Below are 17,397 nucleotides of genomic sequence, written 5' to 3' on the forward strand. Positions count from 1 at the left end.
CCCCCCCCCCCCCAAAGAGCAGTAATGTCCTGAACAAACTGAAAGTTTTGATACAAAGATTGCTGAAATCACTGAAAGTGTGATTGAGTTTTTACATGTCAAAAAGTGTACGAAAAAGGAGCAGGAGAATCCCTATGGTGCGAATGCTTACTAAGCATGTGCATGCCTTGAAATTGTAGTCATTCCTTTTTTTAAACAAAGGTTTAAGTTTATACAGTTTCCCAACATTTACCTGGAACTTCCGGTCCCTCCAATCAGAAAGTGGTTCACTTTGAAATCTTTAGTACCTGAGGTGTCGTCAGTGACGCTTAAACACTAAATCTTTGACATACTGTAACTTTTCAACCTTTAAACAAATAATTCCAGCAGATTCTGAAGGAGAAAAGCGACGTAAGGAGACGCTTTTCTCCTTCAGAATCTGCTGGAAGTATTGTGTTAACCATTAAAAAATTACAGTACATCAAAGAACATAAACACTGGAGCTCCAATGCTCAATGGTTAATTTCATAAAACTTCAAGGCCACCAAAGATGAAAGGAATAACTAATGTTTGAAATATCTTAAAGTTTTATTTGAATATCAAACACATATAAATAAACTAATTCACAATAGTGGACAATTAGTGGGGAGGAAATATTATTTGTAATGTTTGCAGTTAAAACCAAATCAATTATATTCTTCTAATGTCTACATAAATTCTCTTTGTTTCACATTGTCTGCTATGGGAGCGTATTGCATTCAGTAGAAGGCCTAATAAATATTGACCAGCAGGCATATCGACTGTATATTTTTGTTTACGAGTCAATAGCATTGGACACAAAACAGTGAACCTGTTGGACGTTTACATCGGGGTGTGGTCAACTGCGGCTCACAGTCTGTTTGTCAGATATTTTTAAATAGTTTGTGGATAAAGTAATAAGAGCTGAACAGACTGGCAATATTGTGACAAACATAAACAAAAAGAACACAGATCGTGTCTTTGACATGGACCCATTGTGACATTTCACTGCAGGCAATGTTCCCCCTAAGATGCACACGTTCACATTTGCTCACTGCTCCCGCACCCTTTGCACACAGCAAATCTGTCACACAAAATAAAATGTTTTTTTTAAACTTAAACCCATAAGAACCAGACCCATTCCTTCTTAAAAATGCAATGAGGCGAACTAAACCGAGTGGACCCCAAAACCTTTTTCTGATATTTTTCTGTTACACTGACATCCCTATGGGTTCTAATCTAAATAAAATTATCATATAAACTAGGGGTGCTCATTAGAGAATCGTGATTGATCATGAGAAAACTAGTTCCCATGATCCACTCCTACACAGCCACTTTAAGAGTCCCTCTGATGAAAATCCTGGTCTGTTTTTTTGAGGTTCTGACATGTATGTGAGGATTTTTTTATGAAAGAGAACAAATGTAACAAGAAATCATTTCATTTTTGCATTTCTAAGTATTTCTCCCTTTTAAATCACTGTTAAAGCGTCACAAAGATGCTCTGTTTAAATTAATTCGGATCAACTTGAAATACGGCTTTTAAAGGCATTTATGTTGAGTTTCATAATCACAATTAAAACACCACTGGGAATGTTTTTTTGTTGTTGTTGTAATTGTCATAAGGGGAATTGTGTTGTAGTTTTTTTTATTTTTTAAACTTCATTTATTCAGATACAAACCAAGTTAGGGTGAGCAAACATCTGAAATGAGTTTATAAAAAAACAAAAATGGCAGAGTATACAAAAAATAAGAACAACAGATAAAAATAGGTAAGGGTAAAGCAAGATACAGTTTAAAAGAACAATAGTTTTGATATATTTTGATAAATGAAAGACGTTTTCTTGTTTTTGTAAAAAATGTGTTTAAGACATTTAAAATAATCAGAGAAAAAAATCAAAAAGATATTCAGCAAAGGGCGAGTGTTTTTTCGTTTAAATAAATTAAAAAAAATTCACAAAATAATCACAAGGGACTTGTGTTCATATAAAATAAACAGTAAATTACAGAATGGATTTGAGCATTTCCACTCCGGTCCAGCAGGTGGCGGTACTGCAGCGACAGAGCCTGCAGCCACTCCGGTAGTTCCGGTACATTTGTCCGCACCAGCAGCGGGGAGATGTCGGTCCAGGACAAGGTTGCGCGGCTGCTGAGCCGGCAGAACGGAAAACCGGTCCTGAAGCCGAACCGAGCTCTGGTTCTGAAAGACTCCGTGGCGATTCGCAGACTCCGGAAAGGCGGTGAGAGAAGAGCACGCGTCCGAGACTTGTCCTCGCGAGCTCGTGATGTTTTTGTTGTGTTCATGGTAAACCCACGTGAAGAACAGGAACCAGACTGAACAAAACGAACCGGAGGGAATATAAAGTAGAGAAGCTTAGACCAAAGGTATAGCAATGTAAACACGCATCAAACCTCCAAGATTTCTAAAAGGAAAGAAAGTAAAAAACAAACAAACAAATACATCATTACCTGTTTGTTTTCGAGTAAATAAACTCCTCCCTGCGCTGCTTCTACTGTCTTCAGTAAATGGTTGTATCCCAGCAGGCTCTCTCTTGTGGCAGATGCTTGATCTCCTTGTGCATCTGTGGGGTTTCTCCAGCTTTTAGTCCACAGACTGGCTCATTGCTTCAGCGGCGTCTCTAAACTGTTGTGAATGTGAGTTCGTGTGTGGTTCTGGAGCAGACTGGTGACCTGTTCAGGGAGAACCAGTCAGGCCCCATTAACACCAGAACTCCAGCTTTCTGCCTGCTCTGCAGCTTTTGTCCACAAGATGTCAGCCTCAGATTCTAGACTCCCTGAGTCAAAACCACTGTCTGTATCAGAGAACTGGACAGTGAGTGTGACGTCACCCATAGAACATCTCTTACTTTCAGATCTAACAGTTAACGCAGTCGCCATTTGATGCAATACGGATGCTGAAACCAAACAGCATTGATTTGTCAGAGTGGATCTAACTCAGTGTTACTATAACAACCACCCTGCCAATCAGTAGTTTGTTGGAAGGTCACACCCCTACCACTTGTAATCAAGCTACATGAAAAAATCTGTCAACCAAATGTTTCAGACATTTGACATGCAACCAGCAGGCTCCACCTGCTTTTATTGAGGCATCTGATTGGTCACTTTATAACGAACTGCAGAAAAAATATCACGAAAAACAATGAGAATTATCAAGAACTTATTAAGACGTGTTTTAGTCTAGATCCTGACTACACGCGGCTGAAATGAGTTTCCTCTGTGGGGTGGCCGGATGCTCCCTTAGAGATAGTGAGGAGTTCAGAGTAGAGCTGCTGCTCCTCCACATCCAGAGGAGCCAGTTGAGCTGGCTCAGGTATCTGCTCTGGGTGCCTCCTGGACGCCTCCCTGGAGAGGTGTTCCGGGCATGTCCCAGTAGGTGGAGACTATGTTTCTCAGCTGGCCTGGGAACACCTCGGGGTCCCCCCAGAGGAGCTGGAGGAAGTGACCAGGGAGAGGGAAGCTTAGACTGTTGGCCCAATGACCCGGTCCCAGATGAGCAGAAGAAGATGGATGTTAAAAAAGGCATCAGAGCAAGAAGGGTTATTCTGACCAATGACTGTTTACTTCTCTATAGTTTTTTGGCTTCTTGGAGCCAGCAGGTACTTCCTGTTTGGAACATGGTCACTCAGTCCACTTCTCTTGTCCTCATCCAGTCAACGGTCAAACTCTTTGAAGGATTTAGTTGGGAAGCTTTGGCACCCATAAACGGCTTCCTCTCACCATCACTACTGTAGAACTCCAGACTTCTGCAGAACTGGAGCGGCCCACTTGTCTGTCTGAAGTGGAACCTGTAGACTGTGGACCTGCTGGGATGTTCTGGACTCATCATTGTAGCTGATTGTTACATCATCTGGAATCTTCCCTTCCAATGAGTTCTAGTCTGTGGGACAGACAAACTCACTGAGGCTCAGCTCACATTTAGACTGTCCCATAACTCTGTCTCCACACGCCAGAAACCAAATCCACACTCAGAAGGGCAAAGTGTGTGTGCGACTGAGACTGGTTTGATTTTTGTAACAATAAAAGAAGCTCAAAGTTCAGTAATCATCACTGTTTTCTGTTGAGTTAAAGAAATGAGCAGAGATGTGTAAAAGTGTCCGCCTGACCTTTGTCTCCACAGAGGCCACCTGCATCACTGAGATGTCCGTCCTCATGGCCTGCTGGAAGCAGAACAACTTTGTTGACGGCCTGTGCTCCACTGAGATCAGCAGTTTCTACACCTGTGTATCTAAAGCTCAGGTATGTCTCTGCTGCTGCAGGTGACGGAAACGGCGCTCCGTCGTTCTGCTTTGGTGATGCTAATTAATCTTCAGCTGGTTTTCTGCTCAGCTGATGATCAGCTGACCTCAACAGGAGAAATCACATCCCTGCATTACCATGACGACAGTAAGAAGGAGTTGTTCTGTTTCTCAGGCAGCGATGAGGAATCAGTCAGAGGAGAGTCTCCATCAAGGGCGTCTGCCTCCAAAACAAGCCCTCACCCTGCTGAAGAGGTTCCCCAACATCCAATCAGAGATCTGACCTGTCACCTGCACACCGTCCAAGGCAAAGAACTGGGCTTCTACAATTGGGTTCAAGGTGTTGAACCGGGTCAGCTGTTGTATGACTGAGATTATGTTAATTTTTAATAAATTATTTAACCATACTAACCGCCCTCACTGCTTCACTGAGTTACACACAAGCTCCTCCTGAGGATCACTCCCCAGTTATCATGCTGAGATCCAGCGGAAAGTCAGCCGGCAGCTACGAATTCATGGAATATTTAAGGTATTTAAATATTTAAGTTGGACTTTTAGGACACCCAACCTCGGACGTCCCGCTGCAGTGAAAACAGCTCGACAAGGACAGAAATGTATGGAGTCCCAGCTGTGCCAAAAAGTGACGTCTATGTCCCGATCCGAATCATTTCCTTCTCCCTCCCCCTTCATTTAGCCCTCCAAACGGAGAGTTAGGAAAAAATAGCGTCTCATATTTCAGATGTTATTTTCGTTCGATGTCACCAATAATCGCCGGTCAGCTAGCATTAGCGCTGAGCGTCCAGCACTTGAATATACATAACAGCAGTTTTATAACTTTAAAAAGGTCACGCTACAACATAAAGTCATTACTTACATTTAAATGAAAACGTCTGCTACAAATCGCTGTGACTTCAGCGTTAAAGTTCTCCTGATCTTCGTTTAGTTCTAGAAGTTTCTCAGTCTCAGTGGAGTTATGTTGGTCCAGCACTAACCACCCATTGTTCATGACTTCATATTTGATGGAATGTCCAACTTTGAGACATTTTTTAACGACATTACAACTGCCATGTTTTGCAGCCATTCAGAGGAAATTTAAAATAGCAGTCCTAACAACAAGATAAATAAAATAAAGGATTTTTAATGAAGCATTACATTATTGCTCCTGTTTGGTGCAGTGTGATTCATGTGTTGTTCCTCAACAGATTCCAGGTGGATCACTCGTGCTCTTGTTGTTGGTCGTAGACCACGCCTCTGGCTCGTCTTGGCTGTGGACCTCACCCCCACCTGTCCCCCAGTCCTATCTAGATGAACTATTCAAATACGTAGCTGTAGAGTCAGATAAGCTAATTCTTCTTTAATAGTCCTGGTAAATCGTCCGTCCTGGGAGAGGATCTCTCCTCATGTGGGAATCTCTAAGGTTTCTTCTTTTTTCCTCAGTCAGATATTTTAGGAGTTTTTCCTTACCGGGAGGGAGGGCGGCAGGGATACCCAGTTTATTTATTATGTTTAGTTTTTAGCTATTGTTTATTTTTTATGACCAAACTTTTCTGTACAATTATTGGCATGAAGCCCAATGAGGAAATTGTTTTGCGATATTGAGCTATATAAATAAAACTGAATTGAATTAAAATATTAGCATATTAGCATACTCTGATAACGTATGCTAGTAATGCAAAGTAAAGGCACACGTTAAGTTCCTTTGCATGGCATTGTGGAGGGGCGTTTCCTGGAACATTGGGGGCTCAGCCCACTTCCTCACAGAAGACTGGGTAGAATTTATGGAGTGAAAAAGCCTTTTAATTAAAGTTTCTTGAGCATCATGGCACCTTGTTTAAAGAAAAATACTGCAATATGTGCTTCAAAACACATTTGTTTTCAAATTTAAACATTACAATATCTTATACATCAGTATTGATCTTATAAGGAAGACTAAATGATCACATTTGATATTGTAGACAATTACTATGTTCTGTTTTTCTCCTTACAACCACAAACATGATTTCTGTCAGGTATTTTATTTAGAAGTAAGATAGAGTATGTAATTCAAGTTTACTAAACCTCAAAGCGCACTGAAATCAACACCATTTGTTTGCAGACTAAGGTGATACGTTGGGTATTAAAGGAAGCCAGAGACAAAGCTCCTGTTGGGCGGGTCAGTCTGGCAGTGGGTTTGAATCAATGATCAGCCTAGCTGGCTAAGCAGGTCGTGACCCCTGAAGAGCCGTTGTAGCTACGCTGGAAAGGGTCAGGAAGCATGGCCATGACATGCTGCAATAGAAGGTAGGGAAGACAGCAGTGCCCTCCACCATGGTAATCAGTATGTATCGGCATCTAAACCAGTAAGTTCACTCCAGCTTTCCTCAGGACCCCCACTGCCGGGCTAGGTCCCATCTTTTCTTATTTTTAAACATTTCAGAACTTATATTCTAGTTGGAATACTGAATGGCCTCCATCAAACTAATATATCATCTTGATTCCTGAGCCATACCTGGAACATGTTAGGAAAACAAATCCCTTCTTTAAATGTCATCTAAAGGCTCTCACTGAAGAGTGAATAAACTAATATATCCAAGTCTAAGCTTTTCCTCTCACCATGCCATAGCTATATACAATTCCAGATAATAAATGGTTTCCTCCAAACATATTTCTTTACACAACCTTAATTGATGATTGTCTTTTTGCAACTCAATTCCACAATTAACCTGTTATTCTAAAACTCAATCTTTTTATTTTCAAGACTAGAAAATAATAAATCTGCAACAGAAATATTAATGGTAATTCTCACAATTCAGAGCGACAACACACCACAAATATGTCAGTTACAGATGGATACGCTGGTCCCGGTGTATGTTTACCTTATAAGTAGAACTAGGATTTTCTAAGTTTAGATGATTTTTTCGTTTCTTTATTACTTCTTCAAAGCGGGGTCAGTTCTGGATTACATTCACGACAATTATTGAAGTAGTTTACTAAATCCTCCATGTTTGGATTTTCAAAGCCGTGTGGACAAGTTGCTTTTGCAGTGCTATATTTGATCCATTTATATTTGATTCAATTTTCTCTTATATTGGTTTAGTTTTCATTTAATATTCTATAATATTTTGTTTTTACTTTTCCTATCTAAATCAGTTAGTTTGAGCTTTTGAATTTATCGTTCCTGTAATAACTACGATAATTTTTGATTGAGACAGAAATGTTGTTTCTGGGTGGATAATCAGTTTATCATGTATTGAGATATCACCGCTTTGACGTGCATCTTTCATTTGCAGTATCAACTCTATTCTTTTTATCTTACGGCATCGTCTTCATTTATATACGAGTTACTTCCTCAGAGATTTTTAAAACCCTTGCCTTGTCCTTGAACTGGAGGACTTGGACTCCAACAGACCTCGGTTTGTCTTTGCTTCTTTCAGCCTTCCCACTTCGATGAGCTCTTTACAACTCCGTATCCTCAGAGATCTGCAACTGTTCTCTTATATCTTATTGACTTTTCTCTTGAATCTGCCTGTGATTCTCCTGGTGACTCAGGAACTGCTTCAAAGGTTAGATGGTTCTTTCTGGATTAAGATACTCTTGTGTCTGTTTCAGTTCAGAGGTTATCACATGTTTTCAGGATATCGTCTCATGCAGATTTTTTATACTCACTCTGCTCGTTTAGGTTTGATTTCATTTTGTCAATGTCCTTTTGGGTGGAAGCTTGTCTTAATATCTTGCACTTTTTTGGATATTTGATCAAATCTGGTCATACATGTCTCCATAATTATGAAGTCACACTCAAACCTTAGACTCTCCTCAGCAGCTTCTCCCTCTGACAACGAATGACTTCACTCAATTTCAGCAGAAAATTCAATCTATGTTCTGTTTTTCTACTTCTGTTTTCAGATTACATAAAATAGTTTGAAAAATGAAGATGTGTCATTGTGTTGAAGTTTTTTTTTCATTGCTTTGTCTCATTTCTTGTAACAGAAATGACCTCAAATGTCTCAAATCCACCTGGACGTTTATTCAAACCTTTTGGCATTTTTTTCACAACAGACTCAACATTTTTCATCCTATTCAGGAGATTTCAAATGCTTCAGTGTTGGACTGCCAAACAGTTTGAACAATAAAGGAATGAGTCCCTTTTCTGAGATGGCGGTCATTCCTCAGCCTGATAACCTCCAAACCATGTCAGTGTTATCTTCATGTTTAGTCGTTCTGAGAAAAAAACATTTACTCAATGATCAGAATGTTTCAGGAAGAACACATGAATAAGAAGACATTCCTGTTGATCACTAAATGTCCTTCAACATTAGCTGCTCGTAATTAAATTTCAGGTGAAACTAGATCCAGACTGATGAGGAAGCTACCCCCCCTCCCCCACCCCCACAGACTGGTTCCTCAGACATCCCAGAATGCTGAACGTGTTCCTTCCACACTGTTCTGGTGCGGCCATACAGACGGCAGCAGGAAGAGGCACAAGAAAATGGAGGGAAGCTCCCAGCGTTACTTTCATTTACCCACACCTTTTCTGTGCTATTAAGTTTCATACTCAGTATGGACTCTATGCACGGAGCTGTGTGACGTATTTCTGGTTTAAAATTAGAACGCTTGTTTACTTCTGGTTATAGCTAACTGTATTTAAGGACTTTGCAAGTTTCTGTGTACTATTCCTGGTATTGTTTAATTTTCTTTATTTATTACACTGTATGCTAGTTTGTCATTATGTGTGACACCCCAAAAGGCAAAGTTTGCCTCCTGAAACACCAAACACCCAGTACTCACAAAATTCTACCATGTACTGTTTGATCACATGACTTCTTCAGATGAACTGTAGCAATCTTAGAACATGTAAAACCTGTTCAACAGAACCTTTCATGTGTAAACAGACTTTGAAATGACTTTCAGATTACTGATCGTACTCTCAGCTGATGATGAGGTTTCTCTGCCTTCTTCATGGAGCGATAGCAGCGTGCTAACGAGAACCTTCACCTCTGTTGAGATGTTTTATTAAAGATAATCACGTCTCAGACTCATCCTACCTCACATTGAAAATGACATTTAAAACAATTTAGAAAGTCTGCTGTGGAGTCATTGAAACTCTAGCAGGTCATAAAAACGGCAATAATTGTGTGATTGGTTAGTAAACAATCACACAATAGTGATTCTCCTTTCTGTACATTTTTTTTGGCACATTAAAAACTCAACAGCTCGTTCAGGACATTACTGCTTTATGGTTTTTATAAACTTTATAGTTTTTAAAATATTTAGTAAAAAATGCCCCATAGGAAATGAATGAGAAAGTCTTGGAATTTCAACATTTTTAGGTAAATTAGCAACAAACTTTTAAATATATTCATGCACAATGTTTTAAGTAATTTATAAAAAACTTGGAGTTTTGCTAATATTTTAGCAACATGCTAACGTTTTTGGCTAATTTATTATCTACTGGGGTTTTAGGCTAATTTAAAGTTTAGTTTCCATTTTAGCAACAGGCTAATGTTTTTGACTAATTTAGTTATAGAGTAATTTTATGTTGTTTTGGAGTTAAGACTATGCGGCTCCTTTTAGGTTTTGATCAGTAGAAAACAAGACCTAATGGCTGTTTTACTGTTAAACATAGCCAACCCCTGGTATAGACTGTTATGGCAAAAGCACAGAAAGCTTTGAGAATATAATTTCTGTTTCAAAAAAGAGTCAATGTCATAGAAAAAAAAACTAGAAATAAAGTTTATTGGGGCATCAGAGCCACTTGCTGAGAAGTGAAGGCTGGCTGTGACCTGAAACCACGGTGGAGACACCTCCCTGGCAGAAGAAATGCCAAAAATCTGAGAAGGAAGAATCTGAGGCCTCTATCATCTTCTTTCTGAGAAATGTAAACTGCTCAGACCAGTTCTGTGACTGAGCTTTAGGGAACAGAATGAGCTGTGATTTGGCTCAGTCATGTGCTCATTCATACAAATAGAGAAGCTCCAGCTCAGTGGCCATGGGGTAAAGTGACTGGAGAGTCGGGAAACTGTAACTTTTCAGCCATTAACACGATCGACATAATTCCAGTAGATTTTGAAGGAGAAAAGCGGCTCATTGAGCACTTTTCTCCTTCAAAATCTACTGGAATTACATGCATTGTGTTCAGAATTAAATAATCAAAAAACCCAAACACTCACCAGATGTGTGACAAATAATAGGACTTTAACTTTAAGCATCTTTTTGAGATGCAAATGAGCCCATAAATAACATGAGGGCAGGCCTCTGCCTCTGATGTCGTCTGGCCCCGCCCACCTGTGGATGGTAAACTGATCAAGACTTTCAGTTTTTCAGACCTCAGGAGGATGGAGCTGCTGCTGGTTGCGTTGGTTCTGCTGCCGTCCTGCTCTGGACAGTTTCTGAAACACTGTCACGGGCAGCCCTGCCCCGAGTACCACGTCCTGGAGGCCAATGAGGTAAGCTTCCTCCACTCTGACTCCCTGGGGGGGGGGTGGGGGGGGGGCTTAGGGAGCATGTCAGCAGCTCTGCTTCTGCGTGCAGGACTTTGAGGTGCGGCAGTACCCCCCCACAGACTGGATCTCCACATCAGTGGAGGGCTCAGATTTACCTGCATTTGTCGCTGCAAGGTCCAAGCTGATAGATTTTTGTGGGAAACTTTCAGAGAGAGGTGAGTGGTTTTGGGTTTTTTATTAACGAAAATCCTCTGAAGCAAATGTGTGTCAAAGTAATTCTATCCGGCCCTCCAGATCATTTTATTTTATTGTTATTAATGACCCGATGTTATCTTGAGCTCATTTCTAACTTGTATCATTTTGTCAAAATATATTTTCATGGAGAGTAAAATATTGAAAGTTATTTAAGGTTTAAGTTGATTTATTCTGGAATAATATTCCTGACTGTTTTTATTCATAATTATGTTGAAGAAATTACGATTTTAAAGTTTTAAAAACTGGCATTCTGCTGCTTTTTGGACTAATTGACATTTACTAAGATTTTTTAGGCTATTTTGGAGTTAAGTAAATATTTAAGCTACATGCTAGCTGTTTAGGCCAACCTAAGCTTTTCTTTTTTTTAGCTTTTTGGCATTAAGTTAATACTTTAGCTGGCTATCAGCTTTAGCGTTTTCAGCTATTAATTTCAGTATCTTCAGCTATCGTCACTCATCTTCATCTTCCAGCATTCACGCTAGCATTATCACTGGTAATGCTATATATCTAGTTCATTTTGTTAAAATGTTACGGTTTTAAAGTTTTAAAAATGTAGTTTTAGAGTGTTCAATAAATGTTTATCCTGTTCGTGCCGTGACCTAAAGTGTGTTTTGGATTTTGGCCCCCTGTGTGATTGAGTTTGACACTCCTGCTCTAAAGCTTTCAGTTTGTCTGAACTCTAAGCTTTCAGGAGGTTGGCGTGATCTCATCAGGTATTTTCTGTTCAGGTCAGGCACGTAAGGACACCTGGCCCGCCATCATCACCATCTCAGAGATGACGGACGGCCGTAAGGTGACCGTGTCCTGGTTTGTTCCTCCTGGAACACATTTTGAGACATCGGACTCGTCTGTCACACTGGAGCACAGAGACGCAGCTGTCGTCTTCACTAGGTTAGTTCACAGAACTCTAAAGAAAACAGAAATGTGAGCGTATGAGCATGACTCAGAACTGTGACCTTTCTGTTCGCAGCTCCTTCAGTGGTTTTCCATCCCTTGGAAATGCCCAGGAACATGTGGAAGCTCTCCGGGAATCTTTAACCAAAGCTGGGAAAATCTTCAATCCTCATGAGTACATCGGAGCCAGTTATGATGGTTTTTTAGCTATGAGTCACTACAATGAGGTGTGGATCTTTGCTGCCTGACGAAGACATCTGCCAATCGAGCCTTCACTTTCATTTTCCCTCAACTTCTGGAAAATTCTGAGCTAAAAAAATAAGCCAAAAACAAGGAAACCTTTTTTTCTGCAGCTGTCATCTCATCTGTTTTTACCTGTTTCCCCCGTTCATGCTGCTCCTGCAGGAATCCAGCAGCTGTGAGGCTGAGCTGGACTCTACAGCTAACAGCACGGCTGTGGGACATGAGCAAAGGCTCTTTTGTGAAGAAAAAGCAGTAAAGTTCTTGCTTCTTGTCATGACTGTTTGTGGGGTGGTGGGATTTAGATGGTTGGAGGACAGGGTGAGGCCGTCATCAATCTGTTTTCTGAGGAGAAATTCTCGATGTTCTGCAGGAACAGCTTTTATGAAGGATCAGGGATCAGTTTATCGACACAAAACTCAAACTAAAATTGAAATTCCATTACTGGGAATGTTTAGATCAAAGGCTAAAAAAGTACAAGTGAAGAATGATTAGAGGAATTTCATGCAGAGATGTTTACCAGGGAATGTGGTGCAGCCGGACTGTCAGCAGGTCTGAGAAAAGAACTTCATTTTCTGAAAAAGAAAATGAAAGACTCACAGCATGGGTCTGTGTACCTCTATTAGTTTGATGACATTCTTCTTCCTTTCTCTCAGCCTTTGCTTAAAACTAAAAGGAAAAGAAACAGAAATGGATTTTAAACAGAGAAGAACAGCTTCATGCCTCTCCTCACCACAGCAGCAGAGCATGAAGCTTGATAAGCCTTTGTGTTTGCTGATGGAAAACTAGATTAATTCTTGTGAATTCAGTAGGAAGAAGAACAATCTATCGATGCATGCTCAGTTTTTATTCTAGTATTATAATTCTGAGGATGTGTTCAGATGAAACACTCACTGAGAAATGACAACACTTTCTTTTTAATAAACTTTAAATGCTGTTCAAAACATATCTGCCCTTTCTGTCTGTCTGGTCTACTCCTCAAAATCTGCTCTATTTTCTTCAATTTATCCTGTTTAAACTATAGACTACTGCCACCTGGTGGTCAGGATTAGCTGTAACCAAAAAGATTACAGAATAAGGAAAGTATTACAGGTAATGTAATACAGCTCCAACCAAAGGAAGTCATTTCAGTCGCCGTTTCTCTAACATCTCTGTTAATGGTGTTCTAGTGATAAATCATCTGCACATGTCTTTTAGAATTGGTTTGTATATGGTTTCTGAAATACTGTTAACCATCATGTACTTCCTCTTTGTCATGTGATTTATTGATACTTAAGGGTTTATAATAAATCTGTGCTAGTAAAGTATAAATATCTGATCAGAAGTAAAGAACCAGATAATGATCCATCCATCCATCCATTTTCTTGACCGCTTCTTCCCTATCGGGGTCGCGGGGCGCCGGAGCCTATCCCGGCTACTGAAGGGCGAAGGCGGGGTACACCCTGGACAGGTCGCCAGTCTGTCGCAGCCAGATAATGATAATTTAGGTAAATAAAATGGAACATTTAAAGCAAGTAAAGCAGAGGGGTCGGGATTATATAAGGTCGCTTCCACCGGCTCCCTTTCAAGCAACTATTGAACTTTTTGTCACACTCTTAATAGTTTCAATGTGTCATGTTCTGTATACAAAAGAACAAATATGTTTATTTACAAGTAGAAGTAATATTTCAATTTTCCAATCAATTTTACGTCTAATTATTGCTGAAATGTTTTTGTATGTATATCTACTTTATGCATTATTATTGCTATATTTCCTTGAAAAAAACACCTTTGCACCACTCCACTATAATACACTTAAAAACTTTAAAAAGTTGATTTTTCGTGGTATTGGGCACTTTAACCCTTTAACAATGCTCTTCTCCTTTAGAATCTGCTGAAATGATGTTGATTGTGTTTACAGTTGAAAGTTACAGTATGCTCAAGATTTTGTGCTTCCACGTCAAACGAGAACTTTGAAGGCCGAAGTGGAGAAGGGTTCCATGTGAACAGCAGTTGAACATGGGTCAGTCGGTCCTAAGGCTTGGCGTCAAAGTCCCTCTATGACAAATTTTTATTTAAAAATAACAACGTTCCCAGTACTGTTTTAATTCTGATTATGAAGTTTTTAACCAAAATCCCACAAACTAAATGTCTTAAAAAGACATTTTTCATGTTGATCTGAAGACTCTGTTTCCAAAATCTCCTCTGAGGGGGCGTGGCTTTAGGAGGTAAGCTCAGTAGCCCCGCCCCTGATCCCCTCTGTCTGATTATGATAGCTCTGTGTCTCTCTAGCATAAATCTTCACCGCTGCTACATAAAAACATCCATCAATCTGGGTAATGTCCAGCCGTATGGTTCTGATCCGGATGTCAGCTGGACGAGGAAGTGAAGATCTTCATGGACAGAACTTCCTCCAAAATCCTGATTCTTTCTCCTTCCAGTTCACCAAAGACTCTTTTAGCTAATTCTCCAATGTTTATTGACTGTGATCAATACATTCAATCATTGGTTTCTCAGAGTTCTTGATAAAATAATCAAAGCTAACATCAAAATGCTCTTTCATTGATTTACAATCCTTTCCAACTGCGGTCAAATGAGCCGCCGTTCACATTTCCGTGGTCACATCAAGAAGCTCCGTGGAGTCTGGTGGAGATTTTCCAGCGTTCTCAGTCCTGCTACCGTAAGTATTGGATGAAACTCACACCAAAAATCCAGTGATGCTGATTTGACCACAGAAATGTGAACGGCGGCTCATTTGACTGCAGTCAATGTGAAGATACCATCTTCTCTTCTCCAGAACCTGAACTAGACACTAGGAACAGATGAGGGTTTAGTGCATGTGCAGCAGAGCTGTTGATGGAAAGAAGATCATTCATTCAAACAGAGTCTGTCCAAGACAGTTTGATTGATTTAAAAGGAGAAATACTCAGAAATGCAAAAACGAAATGATTTCTTATTACATTTGTTCTCTTTCAGGAGAAAAATGACACACAGACATGTTACAAACTCAGAAACAGGATTTTAAAGATTTAACATAACCTCTGCAGGGGGCCTCATTTCATTTTTCGCCTGGGCCCCTCAAAGTACGCCACTGCTCAGACCCTCCATCACTCCGTCTATCTGGTAGTGGGTGCGTGTGTGGTCACTTTCTCTCCATGACGTCTTCTAGAGCATCGGCATCTGTCATGAAGAAAGCGTGTGCACGTGAGGACGAGCACAGCAGTTGTGGGTGTAATCTGTGCTCTGATTGGCTGGAGCTGCTCTGCTGTCCGTGACGGCCCCATCACATCGTAACGTGGGGGGGTTGCAGAGTAATCTTGGTTCTATTTTCAGTCACAGCTTCAGTCTTCCGTCATGAACAGAGCGCCTCTGGGCTCACGTGCGCGTGTTTGGAGAGAGAGAGAGAGGGGGGGGGGGGTGTACCCACGGGAGACCCCCCCCCCCTCCCGCAGCACATGCTATGTCTCAGTTTTTAGAGATGCTGTTTTTTTCAGGCTTTTGTGGATCCACTGAACCCTCTCATCCCTCTGATCGGTTCTGATCTTACATCGTTTTATCACCTCGTTCATCTCGATTATTTCTTTTCTTTCATGCTCGTAAATGTTTAATTCTGAACTTTTTCATGTGATCTTTGCCGTTTTACATGTCATGTTATGTAATGTCCCCCCGGATGTGAAGTTACGCTCAACACAGTGAGTTTGGCGCACGCGGCTCCTCTCGGCTCCGCGCGCGCGCGGACAGCCCTCCCCGCTGCTGCATCCGTTCCTCCGTTCTCCGCCGGAGAGCAGCGCCATGGCCCCCGTGCTGGCTGTAGGGATGCCGGAGCGGCTCGCAGGACAGACGCTGACCCGGCGGAGGAGGCGGAAGGAGATCCTCGCCGTCCGCGTGTGCTTCGCGGGGGTCGTGCTGGGGCTGGCCGCGGGGCTTCGCTCGGTGTCTCGCGGAGCAGGTGGGGCACTTTGAACATTTCTGATCCGTGAGAGAACGCGGCGTTCGCGTGGAGTCTGCACAGACAGAGGTAGCTTCGCAGACGCAGGCGGCTGAAGATCAGATGCAGATGTGGTTTGAGCGCGTGCATCTCTGTCACACCAGCAGGTATTCAGATTACTCTGCGCTCCGGATCATGAGGAGAGCATGAAGCTGCAGATGTCAGGGCTTCATGGAGGAACAGGTGCATGCAGCTGCAGTCAGGTTAGCATGCAGAGAGGACCTGGTGTCCATCGCGGCTCTGATTGGGCTCGTTTCTGTTCTTTCTGTCCCAGTCATGTGTTAGGAACCCCTTTGAACAGGCAGCGGGGTGGGGGGCAGACTTCTAAGATCTTGGGGACCAGAGGTCAGTCTGACATCATGAGAGACTTCAGCTGGCCCATCAATGCAGGAACGCGGGGTGTCATGGGGTACAGAAATGCTCCCACTGGACTTTGTGGTGGCTGTGTCCGAATTCCCTCCCTAACCCTTAACTATGTAGAGCGGGATGTAGTGCCTTGGATTTTAAAGGCAATTCGGACATGATGTTCACTACTTTTCTTTTTTTTCTATTTTTTAAAGAACTTTATTGAACATCATAAAATTATAACTGCAAGCAGTCTGTAAAAATCCAATAACGAATGTCATCTCTCAAAAAGCAAATCAATTACAGTATACAGAAAGGTAAAAGGGACATGGTATACGCAAAATGAAATCATTCCAAGTAAGAAATAATCATAATATTAATAGAAAATAAAAGTATCCTTATAGAAACTAGCAAAACCCAAAAATTCTCAAGATATGGAATTAAACAAAAAATAAACAAAAAAAGCACAAATGTTCACTGCTTTTCTTTTGTTTTTCTAAGCGCCGGATATGATGTCATCGATTTCACAAAGTCAACATCCAATCAAAATGAACACTTCACGTTTTTTTATGACTCCACTGTGTTGGTGGAAATGTGGATGACTTATTCAAAAATTACATTTAAACACGTTTTTTTGTTTGACTGCAATGCATTGTGGTCTATGTTAACTAATGAATGAATGAGTGAATGGAATGATTTATTTCAAGCAATCAGGTCACAATACATGAAATATCACTTAATGAATCACAAGTAGATCACTTGAAAGGGAGTGGGAGGAAGTGAACTTATATAATCCCACCCCGACTCCACCATACCTAATCTAGTGAGCATCAATCCATGCTAGTTTTTTGCAAAGACCTCTGGGAAATTTCTAGTGCACTCAGTTTTGGAATAGTAGATTAGGACAGCACTAGAAAATAGCGAACGCACTATATAGTGAGCAGGGGGAATTGGGACACAGCCCATATCATAACCCTTCCACCACCATGTCAGTGTGAAGTTTTACTGTCTGTGTCAGCGGCACAGC

At 41.0% G+C, this 17,397-nt stretch overlaps 3 protein-coding genes and 1 long non-coding RNA gene across 5 annotated transcripts in view; 3 read left to right on the forward strand and 1 right to left on the reverse strand.

The window, feature by feature from the left end:
* Positions 1-1,530: 1,530 nt before the first annotated feature.
* On the reverse strand, positions 1,531-2,937 carry LOC118599725. Its single transcript, XR_004949204.1, has 2 exons — positions 2,464-2,937; positions 1,531-2,328 (listed from the first exon to the last, which is right to left on the reverse strand). It is a non-coding gene; the product is annotated as an uncharacterized LOC118599725 (long non-coding RNA).
* On the forward strand, positions 2,073-4,657 carry chchd1 (coiled-coil-helix-coiled-coil-helix domain containing 1). Its single transcript, XM_024296731.2, has 3 exons — positions 2,073-2,234; positions 4,133-4,251; positions 4,426-4,657. The coding sequence occupies exons 1-3, from the start codon at positions 2,114-2,116 to the stop codon at positions 4,531-4,533; spliced, it is 348 nt and encodes a 115-aa protein (XP_024152499.2). The 5' UTR covers positions 2,073-2,113; the 3' UTR covers positions 4,534-4,657.
* A 5,716-nt stretch (positions 4,658-10,373) lies between these two features.
* Positions 10,374-12,456, forward strand: LOC112161532 (heme-binding protein 2). The gene is made up of 4 exons (XM_024296730.2): positions 10,374-10,672; positions 10,758-10,884; positions 11,653-11,815; positions 11,895-12,456. Exons 1-4 carry the CDS (start codon positions 10,562-10,564, stop codon positions 12,064-12,066), a joined length of 573 nt encoding a protein of 190 aa, XP_024152498.1. The 5' UTR covers positions 10,374-10,561; the 3' UTR covers positions 12,067-12,456.
* Positions 12,457-15,515: 3,059 nt separating this feature from the next.
* Positions 15,516-17,397, forward strand: part of LOC112161528 (sodium/potassium/calcium exchanger 3) — a 25,278-nt gene continuing 23,396 nt past the window's right edge. For both annotated transcript variants that reach the window (XM_024296723.2, XM_024296724.2), the window contains exon 1: positions 15,516-15,986. In XM_024296723.2, the coding sequence (XP_024152491.1) occupies positions 15,830-15,986 (157 nt within the window). In that variant the 5' untranslated portion in view covers positions 15,516-15,829. The remainder of the gene's footprint in view (positions 15,987-17,397) is intronic.

Source organism: Oryzias melastigma, linkage group LG15 (genome assembly GCF_002922805.2).
Source record: "Oryzias melastigma strain HK-1 linkage group LG15, ASM292280v2, whole genome shotgun sequence".
In the NCBI taxonomy this organism is placed as follows: domain Eukaryota; kingdom Metazoa; phylum Chordata; class Actinopteri; order Beloniformes; family Adrianichthyidae; genus Oryzias; species Oryzias melastigma.

Excerpts from the sequence above, each read along its gene's own strand:
- chchd1 (XM_024296731.2), top strand. The coding sequence starts at position 2,114 with ATGTCGGTCCAGGACAAGGTTGCGCGGCTGCTGAGCCGGCAGAACGGA. Across the intron at positions 2,235-4,132 it reads TCGCAGACTCCGGAAAGGCG|AGGCCACCTGCATCACTGAG; the intron begins GTGAGAGAAGAG and ends TTGTCTCCACAG. Across the intron at positions 4,252-4,425 it reads CCTGTGTATCTAAAGCTCAG|GCAGCGATGAGGAATCAGTC; the intron begins GTATGTCTCTGC and ends TCTGTTTCTCAG.
- LOC112161532 (XM_024296730.2), top strand. The coding sequence starts at position 10,562 with ATGGAGCTGCTGCTGGTTGCGTTGGTTCTGCTGCCGTCCTGCTCTGGA. Across the intron at positions 10,673-10,757 it reads ACGTCCTGGAGGCCAATGAG|GACTTTGAGGTGCGGCAGTA; the intron begins GTAAGCTTCCTC and ends TTCTGCGTGCAG. Across the intron at positions 11,816-11,894 it reads GCAGCTGTCGTCTTCACTAG|CTCCTTCAGTGGTTTTCCAT; the intron begins GTTAGTTCACAG and ends TTCTGTTCGCAG.